The sequence below is a fragment of the Sapajus apella genome, unplaced genomic scaffold, assembly GCF_009761245.1.
Source record: "Sapajus apella isolate SASKATOON/1434 unplaced genomic scaffold, GSC_monkey_1.0 scaffold13, whole genome shotgun sequence".
NCBI classification, from domain to species: Eukaryota; Metazoa; Chordata; class Mammalia; order Primates; family Cebidae; genus Sapajus; species Sapajus apella.
Genome location: NW_022436953.1, coordinates 5,553,577 through 5,569,373, shown reverse-complemented (window position 1 = coordinate 5,569,373; position 15,797 = coordinate 5,553,577). Strand labels below are relative to the sequence as shown.

General features: G+C 40.8%; 1 protein-coding gene across 6 annotated transcripts in view; it reads left to right on the top strand.

Moving 5' to 3' along the window:
• Window positions 1-15,797, top strand: part of ARMH3 (armadillo like helical domain containing 3) — a 205,240-nt gene that overhangs the window by 25,305 nt on the left and 164,138 nt on the right. For all 6 annotated transcript variants that reach the window (XR_004269933.1, XM_032281396.1, XM_032281392.1 and 3 more), the window contains 5 exons: window positions 2,015-2,107; window positions 2,896-2,970; window positions 3,088-3,174; window positions 13,723-13,779; window positions 15,064-15,107. Coding sequence is in view for 5 of the 6 variants with exons in the window: in XM_032281396.1 (XP_032137287.1) it covers window positions 2,015-2,107; window positions 2,896-2,970; window positions 3,088-3,174; window positions 13,723-13,779; window positions 15,064-15,107 (356 nt within the window). In the remaining variant the exon portion in view is untranslated. The remainder of the gene's footprint in view (window positions 1-2,014; window positions 2,108-2,895; window positions 2,971-3,087; window positions 3,175-13,722; window positions 13,780-15,063; window positions 15,108-15,797) is intronic.

The following is a 15,797-nucleotide window of genomic DNA, read 5'->3' as shown; positions in this document are numbered from 1 at the left end:
AGATGGAATCTTGCTCTGTCACCCAGGCTGGAGTGTAGTGGTGCAATTTCAGCTCATTGCAACCTTCCCCTCCCGGGTTCAAGCGATTCTCCTGTCTCATCTGCCGGACTAGCTGGGATTACAGGCATGTGCCACCACACCTGGCTAATATTTGTATCTGTAGTGGAGACGGGGTTTCACCATGTTGGCCAGGCTGGTCTTGAACTCCTGACCTCAGGTGATCTGCCCATCTTGGCCTCCCAAAGTGCTGGGATTACATGTGTGAGCCACCACGCCTGGCCCATTCATTCTTTTGACAAACATTTGTTGGGCTCCTATATGCCAGGTACTGTGGTAGGCACTGAGGATACAAGAGGCAAATAAGACACGGCAACTGTCTCAGGAAATTGATAGTTAGTCCTCATTAGTCTCCTTCCTTTCAAGCTTACTATCTTTAAATCCATTATCCACAGTGACACTACAACTGCGTGATGTTAGTATGTATATCTTACACTCATCTTTCCTGCTTAAAATCCTTCATTAGTCTCCTGTCACTAACAGGATGAAGACCAAACTCCCTAGTTAGACTTACAAAACTCATAATCTGGACTATATTTACTTCTTTAGTCTTATATCTCACCACTGTGCGTCATTCTTTATACTCCCATAAAAACAAACTGCTTTTATTTCAACCCCTCACTAGGGCCATTTCTTTCCTTATATGTCTTTGATGATGCTAATGCCTGTCTGGAATTCCTTTCCTCCCCAATTCCTACTGAATTTTCAAAATATAACTAATATAACTCACTCCCAAGGGGTCTTGGAATAGGTGACTTTAGAGCAAATTCCATTCCTCCACGTATATTTCTGTCATAGTAACTACTGAATTGAAACTGTTGGCTTGTTTTTCTCTTCCATTAGACTAAAAAGCACCTTGACAGCAAGGGTCATGGTTTTAGTTTTTTCATATAATATATATATATATATATATATGTATAAACTAAAACCATGACTTTTGCTGTCAAGGTTTTTTTGAGATGGAGTCTTGCTCTGTCGCCCAGGCTGTAGTTCAGCTGCGTAATCTCGGCTCACTGCAACCTCTGCCTCCCAGGTTCGAGTGATTCTTGTGTTTCAGCCTCCTGAATAGCTGGGATTACAGATGCGCACTACCATGCTTGGCTAATTTTTGTATTTTTAGTAGAGATGGGATTTCACCATGTTGGTCAGGCTGGTCTTGAACTCCTGACCTCATGATCTGCCTACCTCGGCCTCCCACCCACCACCTCGGGCATGGTGGCTCATGGCCTGGGATTACAGGCGTGAGCCACCACGCCCAGCCCCTATATTCTTTTAAAGCACAATATTCAGCACAGAGTAGATGCTCACATAGTGGTTCACAACTTCAATGCCAACTCTTTGGGAGGCCGAGGCAGGAGGATCACTTGAGCTCAGGAGTTTGAGACAACATGGTGAGACCTTGTCTCTACTTAAAAAAAAAATGAAATAGCCAGATGTGGCACACATCTGTGGTCCCAGCTATTTGGGAGGCTGAGGTGGAAGGATGACTTGATCCCAGGAGTTTGAGATTGCAGTGTGCTATGAACATGACCTGCTCTCCAGCCTGGCTGACAAAAAAAAAAAAGGAAAAGAAACTTATGTACAATTATTGAACCATTAGGTTTCCCTTTTTTTATTTGCTTCATTCTAATCTAAAGGTTTGTATGAGGATGATAGACTGCAAACATGCATTCATTTGGTAGAACAGTGAATTCTTTACTGTTCTTGTGTAATTTTTCTAAAGCATTTTTCTCAATATAGCTAGATTTTGAAGGCTTGTTATTCTTTTTCTTTCTTAGCAGCCCCAGCCTGAGAAGTCCTCCTTTTCTTTATCTAACCTTGCAAGGCCTAGGCCTATGGAAATGATAGGGTTGCTTCATTTGTGTTATTCACATTACCCTGGATAACATAACCCAGAGTTGGACAAAGGTGGGGTGTTACCTGGTACGGTTTAATGCTTATTGGTTCTTTTTCTCAGAACTTGATGGAGAGTTTGGATTCATTGCTTTGTGCAGAAGGTTCTGAAAGTCTGAAGAGTTTATGTCTGAAACTTCTCCTTTGCTTAGTGACCGTAAGTAACCTGTCTATGTTTGTCAAGGGTATTAATTGACAGGAGGGGCAATCCTATTTGAATACTTGAGCCCAAAGACAGAAAGAAAAAGAGAAAAAATATTCTCAGTGGGGGTATTGCATCACTCCCTTGTGTCTGGATGTGTAGGAAGTTAGCTGCATGGTCTTTTGCTTCCTAAAAGTTGCTCTTTGGAGCAACGACTGGCATTTTTAGCCAGCGGGCTATGTGATATTTCACTTTAGAAGGTTCACTTCAGGGGAACTACTATCTTCTAGGTTGTCAGACTTGTTCTCATCAGGTCTCATTTGGAAATAATTCTTGTGATTCTGAGGTGTTTTTTTTTTTTTGAGACAGTGCCTGGCTGGCTTTGATTTTATCACTGTAGGCTCCCTGTACTTCCTAGTGGAAGGAGAGTGGGGTATTGATCATTTACTTCAGGAGGTTCTCTTTCCCTGCCACCTCTTAAAGATTTCTGCATTCATAAACCTCTTCCTGTGCACTTGAGGAATAAAACCCAAGAAACTGTTAAGCAAATGCGTGTGTGAGAATATGAGAGAAACAATGAGAAGTTCAAAGACGTAGGAAGTTTTAATTTGCCTATTTCCTACTCCTATGTCTGTCTGTCTATTCAGGCTCTCATGACTTAAGGGGCACTTGTGAAAGGTCTGTTAAGTTATCTAGTAGAAATATTTTAATATTTCTATTTCTCTTAGATGCTAGGGGAGGAGATTACATGAGATATCAGAATGCCTCAGTACAGACTTTAAAAAGCCTTTTATTGCATTCAGGTGACGGATAACATCAGCCAGAACACTATTCTTGAGTATGTAATGATCAACAGCATATTTGAAGCAATTTTACAGGTAGGTCAATTCCCTTGTTACCTCTTTCTCTTTGGGGTAAACCATCTCTTCAAATTTTCTCTGTATTCCCAGGAACCAGGAGTTAAAAGTCTTATGCATTTTTGGTTCTTGTTACAGATACTTTCACATCCCCCAAGTCGTAGGGAGCATGGGTATGATGCTGTTGTGCTCTTGGCTTTGCTGGTGAACTATAGAAAATATGAGGTAACTGGGGCCCTTAGTGGATGATTGTTATCTTCCTATAATCTTGTTAAATGTGGCCCCTCCTAAAGGACTTCACTTAATGTAGAAGACATGTTCTTGGTAAATAGTATATAGATTAAATTTGATAACCTAGATTCTAAAATTTCCATATTAAATACATGGGGCAGAGGATCTAGTTGTTCAAAGGAATCCTGTGATGCAACTTCTAATGAGTAAGTACTCCCTAATGTGGTGATTCCTATACCCAGCTTACTAGAATCACCTAAGGACTTTTTAAAAAGAAAACATTTCTGGATCTTATTCTGCACACAGTAAATCAGAGTCTTTTGGGGCTGGGGAAAAGGGACCTGGGAATTTGTTTTTGTTTTTTTTAAGTTCTCCTATTGAGTATGTTGATTAGCCAGGATTGAGAACCACTGACCTAGTATATCTATTTTGAAAGATTTGATTTTTGTACAGTCATGTGTCACTTAACAAGGATACATTCTGAGAAATGGGTCATTAGGCAGTTTTGTTGTCATGTGAACATGAGAAAGTGTCTTTATACAAACTTATATGGTATAGCCTGCTACATACTGAGGCTACATGATATAGCCTAGTACATGCCTAAGCTACATGGTATAGCCTATTTCTCTTAGGCTACAAACCTGGATAGCATATGGCTATATTGAATACTGTAGGCAATTATAACACAGTAGTAATTATTTAAGTATTTAAGCATATCTAGGCTGGACATGGTGATTCACACCTATAATCCTAGTGCTTTGGGAGGCTGAGGTGGGAGGATTGCTTGAGGCCATGAATTTGAGACCAGTCTGATCCACATAGTAAGAAACTGTCTCTATAAAAAAACTTAAAAAATTAGCTGGGTGTGGTGGTATGCATCTGTAGTCTCAGCTACTTGGGAGGCTGAGGTAGGAGGATTGGTTGAGCCAAAGAGTTTGAGGCTGCAGTGAGTCACGATTACACCACTGCACTCCAGTCTGGGTGACAGAGTGAGACCCTGTCTTTAAAAAAAAAAAATCTAAGTCTAGGGATGGTAGCTCATGCCTGTAATCCCAGCACTTTGGGAGGCCATAGCTGGTAGATTGCTTGAGCCCAGGAGTTCGAGACCAGCCTGGCCATCATGGCAAAACTCTGTATTTTAAAAAATATAAAAATGAGCCAGGCATGGTGGCAGATGCTGGTAGTCTCAGCTACTCAGGCGGCTGAGGTGGGAGGATGGCTTGAGCCCTGGAGGTGGAGGTTACAGTGAGCTGAGATTGCACCCCTGTACTCCAGCCTGGGTGAGGGTGACAAAGCCAGATCTTGCCTCAAAAACAAACACACAGAATCTAAACCTAGAAAAGGTATGGTGAAAGAATGATATAAAAGATAAAAAATATTCTTGTTGATCTTCATAAAACATAAAAAAGGTGATTAAAAAAATCAGACACCTTAATAGGACACTTTCTATGAATGGAGCTTGCAGGATTAGAAATTGCTCTGGGTGAGTCAGTGAGTGAGTGGTGAGTGAATGTGGAGGCCTAAGACATTACTGTACACTACTATAGACTTTTTTTTTTTTTTGGTTTGTTTTGAGACAGAGTCTTGATCTGTTGCCCAGGCTGTAGTGCAGTGGTGCAATCTCAGCTCACTGCAATCTCTGCCTCCCAGGTTCAAATGATTGTCCTGCCTTAGCCTCTTGAGTAGCTGGGAGGACAGGCACCTGCCATAGGTGCCTGTAGAAACAGGGTTTTACCATGTTGGCCAGGTTGGTCTTGATCCACCTGCCTTGGCCTCCCAGAGTGCTAGGATTACAGGTGTGAGCTACCATGCCTGGCCAACTATCGACTTTGTAAACATTGTACACTTAGGCTATGTTAAATTTATGAAAAAATTTTTATTTCTTCAATAATAACTTACTGTAACTTTTACATTATAAACTAAAAAAATTAAAAGCTTTTTAACTCCTTTGTAATAACATTTAGCTTGAAACACAAACATATTGTACTATAGTTTGTCACGTTGGCCAGGCTGGTCTCAAACTCCTGACCTCATGTGATCCACCTACCTTGGTCTCCCAAAGAGTATAAAGAACATATCTTTATTCTGTAAGCCTTTTTCAGTTAAAAAAAATTTTTTTTTAACTTATTAGTTAAAAACGGAGACACGGACAGGCATGCTGGCTCACGCCTGTATTCCCAGCACTTTGGGAGGCCTAGGTGGGCGGATCACAAGGTCAGGAGTTCAAGACCATCCTGGCCAATATGGTGAAACCCCATCTCTACTAAAAATACAAAAATTAGTCTTCAGAAATTGGATAATAAGAAACTTCTGTGAGTTAAAGGAACATGTTCTAGCCCAATGTAAGGAAACTAAGAATCTTGGAAAAAGGTTTGACGAAATCCTAAAGAGAATGGACGATTTAGAGAGGAATATAAGTGAATTAATGGAACTGAAGAATACAGTAAGAGAACATCGAGAAGTATGCACAGGTTTTAACACTCAAATTCATCAGGCAGAAGAAAGGATATCAGAGGTCGAAGACCAACTTAATGAAATGAAACAAGAAGGCAAGATTAGAGAATAAAAAGTAAAAAGGAATGAGAAAAGTGTACAGGAAATATGGGACTATGTGAAAAGACCTAATTTACGTTTGATAGGTGTACCTGAATATTGTGAAGAGAATGAATCCAAGCTGGAAAATATTTTTCAAGATATTATTCAGGAAAACTTTCCTAATCTAGTAAGGCAGGACAATACTCAACTCCAGGCAATACAGAGAACACCACAAAGATATTCCTCAAGAAGTGCAACCCCAAGACACATAATCGTTAGATTCACCAGGGTTGAAATAAAGGAGAAAATTCTAAGGGCAGCCAGAGAGAAAGGTCAGGTTACCCATAAAGGGAAACCTGTCAGACTCACAGCAGATCTCTCAGCAGAGACCCTACAAGCTAGAAGAGAATGGGGGTTAATATTCAATATCCTCAAAGAAAAGAATTTTCAACCCAGAATCTCCTATCCAGCCAAACTAAGTTTCATAACTCAGAGATTTCATTACCACCAGGCCTGCTTTACAAGAGCTTCTGAAAGAAGCACTACACACAGAAAGGAACAACCAGTATCAGTCATCCCAAAAACTTACCAAAAGATAAAGAGTATCTTTATAATGAAGAATCTATATCAACTGATGGGCAAAATAGCCAGCTAGCATTAAATGACAGTATTAAAGTCACAAATGTCAGTATTAATCCTAAATTTAAATGGATTAAACGCCCCAATCAGAGACACAGACACGCAAGTTGAATAAAAAGTCAAAACCCATCGGCATGCTGTGTCCAGATCCATCTCATAAGCAAGGACACACAAAGATTCTAAACAAAAGGTTGGAGGAACACTCACCAATCAAATGGAGAGCAAAAAAAAAAAACAACAGGAGTTGTAACTTTCGTCTCTGACAAAATAGACTTTAATAGTAACAAAGACTAAAAGAAAGAAGGACATTACATAATGATAAAAGGATCAAAGTAACAACAGGACTCAATGATCATAAATATATGCGCACCTAATATAGGAGCACCCAGATACATAAGACAAGCTCTTAATGACTTATAAAGAGACTTAGACTCCCACACGATAATAATGGGAGACTTCAACATTAATATTAGACAGATCAACGAGACAGAAAATTAACAAGGATACCCAGAACTTGAACTCAGATCCAGAACAAGTAAACTTAATAAACATTTCTAGAACTCTCCACTTTAAATACACAAAATACACACTCTTATCAGTACCACATCACACCTACTCACAGGTTTAAATGAAATATTGGTTGGCTGCTTGTTTGTTATTTTCTTCCCTCATTTATTTTTATTTTTTATTTTTTTTCCTGTTTCCATTATTAAGCATAAAAGAAGTTTTCAATATCCATTTTTAGACTGCATTCTACCCCGGGGAATAAAGCAACACTTCCGTTCTCTCCCCCTCTTCCTCTTTCTTCCTCTCCATTTTTTTTTTTTTTTATTATTCTTTTTTTTTCTTTCTTTCTCTCTTTCTTTAAAAAAAAAAAAAAAGAAAGAAAAAAAAATACAAAAATTAGCTGGGTATGGTGGTGGGCACCTGTAGTGCCAACTACTCAGGAGGCTGAGGCAGGAGAATCACTTGAACCTGGAGGCAAATGTTGCAGTGAGCTGAGATCGTGCCATTGCACTCCAGCCTGGGCAACTGAGCGAGACTCCGTCTCAAAAAAAAAAACAAAAAACAAAACAAAAACGGGACACAAACACACAAATTAGCATAGGCCTATACAGGGTCTGGATGATCAGTATCACTGTCTTTCGCCTCCACATTTGGAAGATCTTTAGGGAAATAATATACATGAAGCTGTTATTTCCTGTGATAATGCCTTCCTCTGGAATACCTGTGCAAGGACCCACCTTCGGTTGTTTTACAGTTAACTTTTTTTCTTTTAATAAGTAGAAGGAATACAGTAGAAAATAACAATAAAAAGTGTAGTTAGTTAGGCTGGGCATGGTGGCTTATGCCTGTAATCCAAGCACTTTGGGAGGCAGGGGTGGGTGGATCACCTGAGGTCAGGAGTTTGACCATCCTAGCCAATATAGCAAAACCCTATCTCTACTAAAAATACAAAAATTAGTGGGCATGGTGGTGCGCACCTGTAGTCCCAGCTACTCAGGAGGCTGATGCACGAGAATTGCTTGAACCCAGGAGATGGAGGTTGCAGTGAGCTGAGATTGCACCAATGTACTCCAGCCTGGGTGAAAAAGCAAGACTCCATCTCAAAAGAAAAAAAAAGTATAGTAAATACATAAACCAATAACATAGTCGTTTATTATCATTATCCAGTATTAGGTACTATACATAATTGTATGTGCTATACTTTTTCTTTTGAGATGGAGTCTCGCTCTGTTGCCCAGACAAGTGTAGTGACATGATCTCGGCTCACTGTAACCTCCATTTCTGAGGCTCTAATGATCCTCCTGCCTCCGACTCCTGAGTAGCTGGGACTACAGGCATGCGCCACCATGCCCAGCTTTTATTTATTTATTTTTTTTTGGTAGAGATGGGGTTCAACATATTGCCTAGGCTGGTCTTGAACTCCTGAACTGAAGTGATCTGCCCACTTCAGCCTCCCAAAATGTTGGGATTACAGGAGTGAGCCACCGTGCCTGGCTGATAATTGTATGTCCTATACTTTTATATGACTGGCAGCATAGTAGGTTTCCTTACACCATTATCACCACAAATATGTGAGTAATGAATGGATTGCACTATTTGATAATGGCTAAAATGTCACTGGGTTATAGGGATTTTTCAGTTCCATTATAATCTCATGGGATCACCGTAGAATATTGCAGTCTATTATGGACCAAAATGTCTTTACGCAGCACATCACTGTATATCAGATTTCCTTATCCCTGTATATCAGATCTCCTTATGCAGTCTACTTATATAAGTATCACTGTTGGCCTAGAAACTCTTTCTGATTTTAATGAAAAATTGAAGTCAGTGCCTTATTTATACCAGTTTGGGAGTTCTTTTTGCCCCTGAATTAATCAGGGTGCAGATTTATAGGTTTTTTTAGATGAAGAGATGAAGAGCAGAATCTAAAGATTTATACTTGGATTGGCACATATATTTGATTTTCTTCAAAAGGCAGAATAGGCAGAAAAGGAAGGGGACCACTCAAGGAAGACAAGGGTTTTCATTGGAGATGGCTTTTGAGGAGTAGGAAGCATTTGGCACTGAGTTTGGGCACTGGGAGCATTTTGCTGAATCCAAAAGTCAGGAGTTTCACTGAGGCAACGTGACTTTGTTCACTTAATAAGTAGCAACACTGTGAGAATTGAGCCAGCTGGACAGAGAATTTTCCTTTTTGAGCTTCTGGCCACCTAGTGATTTTTTTTTTGAGACAGTCTTTGTCGCCAGGCGCCAGCCAGGCTGGAGTGCAGTGCGCGATCTCTGCTCACTGCAGCCTTCACCTCCCGGGTTCAAGCAATTCTCCTGCCTCAGCCTCCCAAGTAGTTGGGACTACAGGCGCGAGCCACCATGCCCAGCTAATTTTTTGTGTTTTTTTTTTTCAGCAGAGACAGGGTTTCACCATGTTGGCCAGGATGGTTTCGATCTCTTGACCTCGTGATCTGCCCGCCTTGGCCTCCCAAAGTGCTCGGATTACAGGTGTGAGCCACCTCGCCCAGCCCACCTAGTGATTTTTGATATAATAAAGCCTAGGTAGGCTTTATCTGGCCAGGTTGAAAGTGAGGGGTAACACAAAATCTGGAGCTTATTCTTTTTTCTTTCTTTCTTTTCTTTTTTTTTTTTTTTTTTTTATTTGAGACAGAGCCGCTATGTTGCCCAGGCTAGAGTGCAATGGTGTGATCTTGGCTCGCTGCACCCTGCTCCCAGGTTCAAACAATTCTCCTGCCTCAGCCTCCTGAGTAGCTAGGACTACAGGCACGTGCCACCACACCCGGCTAATTTTTGTATTTTTAGTAGAGACAGGTTTTCACTGCGTTAGCCAGGATGGTCTCGAACCTGGAACTGATTCTTATAAGAAGAGATACGAAAGCAGGGGAGGTTGTGAGAAAGGAATACTTAAAGAGGGACTAGAATATGCAGAACAATGTTAATGTGTTTTAAATTCCAAGATCTGATTGCTTTTATTGTGTTGGAGGAACTGATGAATGTGTATAGAGCTCCTAATAAATATGAAATTTATTCCCAACACCTGTTTTACTCATGATCTGGAGGGGTTGGCATGGTAGCCATTTTGATCTCTGTCATGTGTAATAGCCTCTGGGGCCTCATTACAACAGCCAGAAAAATAGCTGTGGAAAATGCTGAGGATAGTTAAAGAGAGGTGAGGGTTATATGTGATAGGAACACACTATCATCAGTAATGAATATTTTCGGAACATTCTGCTGGATGCAGGCCATTCTGAGGCAATGGCCTGGCTTCGCTGATTGTGATCTGAATCCTGGCACAGCTCCGTAGGGCTCTCTGAAATGTCAGCCTGAAATATTGGACATGGCCAAGGAACTGGAGAGAATCATATTTCTGGAATGAAGTATGCATCTCTAGTCCTTCAGAAGCCCCCAGAAGAATTAATATAGTGGGCAAGGGTGAGCCTGTGGGCCTAATTTATCTGGGCTTTGCAGTTTTTGATATAAATCATTCACCAGAAACCATTAAGGAAGCCTAGTGATCATGGAGCAGGAAGATTTTTGACAGGAATGTGAGGAATTCCAGATGAACATGGCAAAACCAAAGCTGGTGAAATTCTGTGCGAACTAGCATGAGAGACTGTGCTGGGGAGAAAAGCATTCTAGCCATCAATCTCATGACCAGTGGGATAAGTTCTAACCTTACTGGAAAGGTACTGAGGCACAGAGAGGCTGGGTACCCAACTAAGCACAGACAAAGTGAAGATGTTATTGGACTTAAGGAATAAAAGTGATGGAAAAGATACCATGTAGTAAATGTGTAGTTCTTCCTCACTTCAAATAATGTGTTCTATTTTAATAATGTCATCTAAAGAGACAGAAGAGCCCCCAAAAAAGGTCTAGGGAAGAGCAATGAAAAATAGTATGTGTAGCTTTGATCAAATAAAGGCAGGACCCTATTAGAGTGCTACTGTGAAGACTCACAGAGTTTGTAATTCTGTCTTACGGATGAAAAGTAGATTACTTCCAGTTTAAAAAAGTGACCAGCACAACAGGTGTATAGTTTTAAAAATCAGCATCTGGTAAAATAGAAATTTTCACAACATTAAGATCCTGGTTTTCTAGGCTGGCCAAGCCTATTGAGATGAAGTGACTCAGATCCCAACTGTTTCCCAGAGCATGACATTTCTCAGAAATTACCATTCCGTTTATTATGTCTAATTGCAAGTTGTTCCTTTTCTCCCCACACTTCTCTTTTTCCTAAAGAGCTTGCCTTTGAATGTGATAATAATGTAAAAGGAGAAAAAAATATAGCTACCTATACCAATTATTGAGCCTTTAGTGTGTACCAGCTAGTGTGCTAAAGATTTGATGTGTCTTACTTCATTTAAGCCTTGTAGCAACCACAGCATAAAAAATACAGGTTGAGTATCTCTAATCTGAAAATTTGAAATCCAAAATGCCCCCAAATGTGAAACTTCCTGAATACCAACATGACACTCCTTGACCTCCTAGGCTCAAGTGATCCTCCCACCTCAGCCTTCCGAGTAGCTGGGACTACAGGCATGTGTCACTATCCCCAGCTAACTTTTTTTTTTTTTTTTTTTGAGATGGAGTCTTGCTCTGCCACCCAGGTTGGAGTGCAGTGGTGCAATCTTGGTTCACTGCAACCTCCGCCTCCTGGTTTCAAGCGATTTTCCTGCCTCAGCCTCCCGAGTAGCTGGGATTACAGGCATGTGCCACCACCCCTGGCTAATTTTTGTATTTTTAGTGGAGATGGGTTTCTTTATGTTGGTCAGCTGTTCTTGAACTCCTGACCTCAGGTGATCCACCTGCCTCAGCTTCCCAAGATGCTGGGATTACAGGAGTGAGCTACCATGCCTGGCCCCAGCTAACTCTTTAATTTTTTGTAGAGATAGGGTTTTGCCATGTTGCCCAAGCTTGTTTCAAACTCCTGGGCCAAGTGATCTTTCCATCTTGGCCTCCCAAAGTGTTAGGATTACAGGCATAAGCCACCATGACCAACCCTAAAGCATTTTAGATGAGATACGCAACCTGTATCCTCATTTTGCAGATGAGGAAATAGAAACTTAGCTTAATGTGCCTAATTTCTCACAATAAGCAGAAGAACTAGAATGCAGACCTTTGCTTGGAAATCAGATGACCTTGATTAACAGCTAAACAGGCTGGGCGCGGTGGCTCACACTTGTAATCCCAGCACTTTCGGAGGCTGAAATGGGGGGATCACTTGAGGTTGGGAGTTTGAGACCAACCTGAAGAACTTGGAGAAACCCTTGTCTCTACTAAAAATACAAAATTAGCTGGGCATGGTGGCACATGCCTGTAATCCCAGCTACTCAGGAGGCTGAGGCAGGAGAATCACTTGAACTGGAGGCATAGGTTATAGTGAGCCGAGATCACACCATTGCATTCCAGCCTGGGCGATACCCAGGCAGAGACAGGAAGGAAACACAAAAAATAAAAAAAAAAAAAAAAAAAGAAACAACAACCTTAAAACAGTCTACTTTTGGGAAGATGAGTGACCAGAACTTTAAAAAAATATGCCAAGAAATAGTGGTCTGCTCTTTCTAGTGTTACTCTCATCATGGCAGAATCTCTAAGTCAGCTGATTTTGCTTGATTTTCTTTTCTGAGGATTCACTTGCTTGGGATCTTCTCTGAGGTCTGTAGAATTGGCAGAATTTGACTGTTGGTTATAGGAAGAAGTGTTGAGAGCCTTCCTTCTGTCAGATCAAGTAACAAATGGAGTGGGGTTTACACCTTAAGTTGTGTTGCATTAAACCTTACAAACATTTGGGCTGTTAAGAAAGCAAAGCTGTCTCGTTCTCTATTCCCAATTGACATGCGAAAGATGCCCTCAGAAGCTTGGTTAAATAGGTCTGTGTGGGGAATGAGCCTTTCAGTGGGTTTTCAAGTTTCTCAGTAATGAGTTTTTTGGTAGCTGTAGAAACTGCCAGTCTGAGAACTATTGTTCCTTGCTTCTCTTAGATTAGATTTGGTGCCTGATCTATATGAAATCTTTCCTCACATCCTATAGGTGCAAGGAAAGGTCATTTGTTCTCATCCCCCTTGTAGGAGATGGTCCAATTGCTTTATTAGTTTAAATATATGTCCATTTTCTTATGCTGCCCAACTGAGATTGGGTCTGGAATAACTCAAGAACTCTTCCAGTGCTATAAGTGATGGGACAATCATTAAATCCCAGTGTTCTGACCAGATTGTTGTTTGGATAATTACATTCTTTTTTTCAGTTCCCCCTGCAGTGTGATTTGGATATCAGATCTCCATAAATGGCCTCTCTGGCTGTTAAGCAGCTGCCACTTTCCACCCCAAGGTGGCTTTGTTTTACGGGTGGGTGAATCAGTCCTTGCATATAGTTTGTGAAATGGTTAGGGAGCCTTTGGGATGAAAATGTAAGTTAGCAACTTGTAAATATGTGCCTTATGGCAAGAAGCTTTAATGTTTCCCAAAAGACAGCTATCCCTATGGACTTAGCAAATTATTGGTAGGGTAGGACAAAGTGAGTTTTGTGGAGCATTCACTTACTTTCTAGATGCAAGTAAGAGGAAAGATGGTAGAAGTGTTAGACATAGGCGTGCACTGATTCCACCTAAGGAAAAATACGGGTAGAACAGAACTGAGGTATGTGTATGTATCTGTGTGTACACTTGATGGATGCCCATACACACTGAGAAATTAACTGGAAATGGGAGGGGTCAGCAGGCAATAGGGATTGGGGCTGTGTATCAGGAGCATTGCTGTAGAGAGAGGGCATTTCTGTTAACACTTTTTAAATAGCTAATGGGCTTTCTTAACTAGGTCACACTTACCTGGAGTCTCTTCTCTTATTTAACAGTCTGTGAATCCTTATATTGTGAAGCTATCTATTGTGGACGATGAGGCCACACTCAATGTGAGTATCTGGATCCTTGTGTATTGCCTTACTTATTTGCATTCAGTGGCATTACTTTTAGTGGACATTTAGAACAGAGAACAGAAAGCTATCCTGTCAATTTCATGTGGTTATAGAGAGGGAATTAATATTTCTTTTTAGTGCATCAGTGCTACTGTTTTACTGTCTTTTGACTTATTTGCTTACTGATCATAATGAAGTAGTTGGTTATGTTTCGTGTTACAGTGTGTTGAAGTTGATTATCCTACAAAGTCAATAAATTACACATTCAAGAATAAGAAAGCTTAGATGACTAAATGATGGGAGATTCCTTCTTTCAGAACTAGCCAGACAGTATTTATAGCCTGACTTGGTGAAGTGGAAACATGGGGATGATCTATATCTGCTATATATATCCTTGAAAGTTTGGGAAATTACATCTGATCTCTGAATATAGGGAGGAATAAGATGACCTGTGTCTTGCTTTATTCCCTTTCCATCCTGCCCAACTTTCTGGGGGAAGTTGATAAGTCACTTTAACATTTACTTAATGCTACTTCCCTTTACATTCCTGTGGCCTGAAAGAAAGTAGCTTATCTATGTTCACCTTCATTTAGCATGGACTCATTGTCACTTTGCCCGGCTGTTTTGGAGACATCTGAGGGCTTTTTGTTTAACTGGATATTCTCTTTCTTTTTTTTTTTTTTTTTTTTTTTTTGGAGACGGAGTTCCGCTCTTGTTACCCAGGCTGGAGTGCAATGGCGCAATCTCGGCTCACCGCAACCTCCGCCTCCTGGGTTCAGGCAATTCTCCTGCCTCAGCCTCCTGAGTAGCTGGGATTACAGGCACGTGCCACCATGCCCAGCTAATTTTTTGTAGTTTTAGTAGAGACGGGGTTTCACCGTGTTGACCGGGATGGTCTCGATCTCTTGACCTCGTGATCCACCTGCCTCGGCCTCCCAAAGTGCTGGGATTACAGGCTTGAGCCACCGCGCCCGGCCTGGATATTCTCTTTCAAAGGGAAAATGATCCCAGTGAAATTGTCAATAATGTGGGCTGGTCTGTTTCACGTCTTGATAATCCATTTTAATTGTACCTGGGAACATTAAGATAATTAGATAAGAAAAATCTTCCCAAAGAAGCTCCTTTTGATGCTTTGACAGTGCATCTCAGAATTTCTGTCCTTGTTGCCAACTTTCAGTCAGGACTTCTTGGGCTAATGTTCTTCCCGACCTAGTTCTAGCATCATCACCAACCCCTAAAGGCTGCTGTCTTATTTCACCTGTGCTGTCTTTTCCCTTCTAGGGAATGGGGCTTGTAATTGCTCAGGCTTTATCCGAGTACAACAGGTAAGTTCACCTTTCCAAAATGGAAGGGGGTCTAATTTTCATTTGAATTGGTTGTTAGAGTTTTATTAGAGTTCTTGGGTAAAACTGCCTTACCTAGTCTAAGCGTATTCAGAGGTACAGCCCCTGGCCGATATATTTGCTCTAGCTTTGCTTGGGATTAGCAGGGATTGTTTTTAACAACAGGGGAAAAGTAGCCACCGCATTGGTGTCTCTTTAGTTTAGGCAATTAGGCACATTCCTTTGCAACTTCTGGTATTTTATTACAGAGCATTTTAACTAGTCTTCCAGCCACAAGTGGTCACTTCCATTTAGTCCAATGTATCATACATGTATTTTCTATGTCAAAAAGGTTGTGGAGATAATTTTTTTTTTTATCTTAAAAAATATATAAAAGAAGAAAGTATATTAAGGTAGTCCTATTTTGCAGATGTGACTTTTTTATCAACTTCCCAGAGTCCCTGTTTCTCTTGGGGACTCCCATCATTGAACTTGCTTTCCCTTTTGCTGGAAGGATCTGACATTAGTGAATGGAAACCAGAAGTATCCCTAATCCTGGCAAGGGCCAGGCAGATCTTTCATGTTCCTCTCTAGACTTTTCTCACACACAGTTGGGTATCAGAACTTCAAATCTGTCTCATATCTGCAGAGAGTTTAGTTTACTGATTTCCTTCGTCCTCCTTTAAAAAGAAA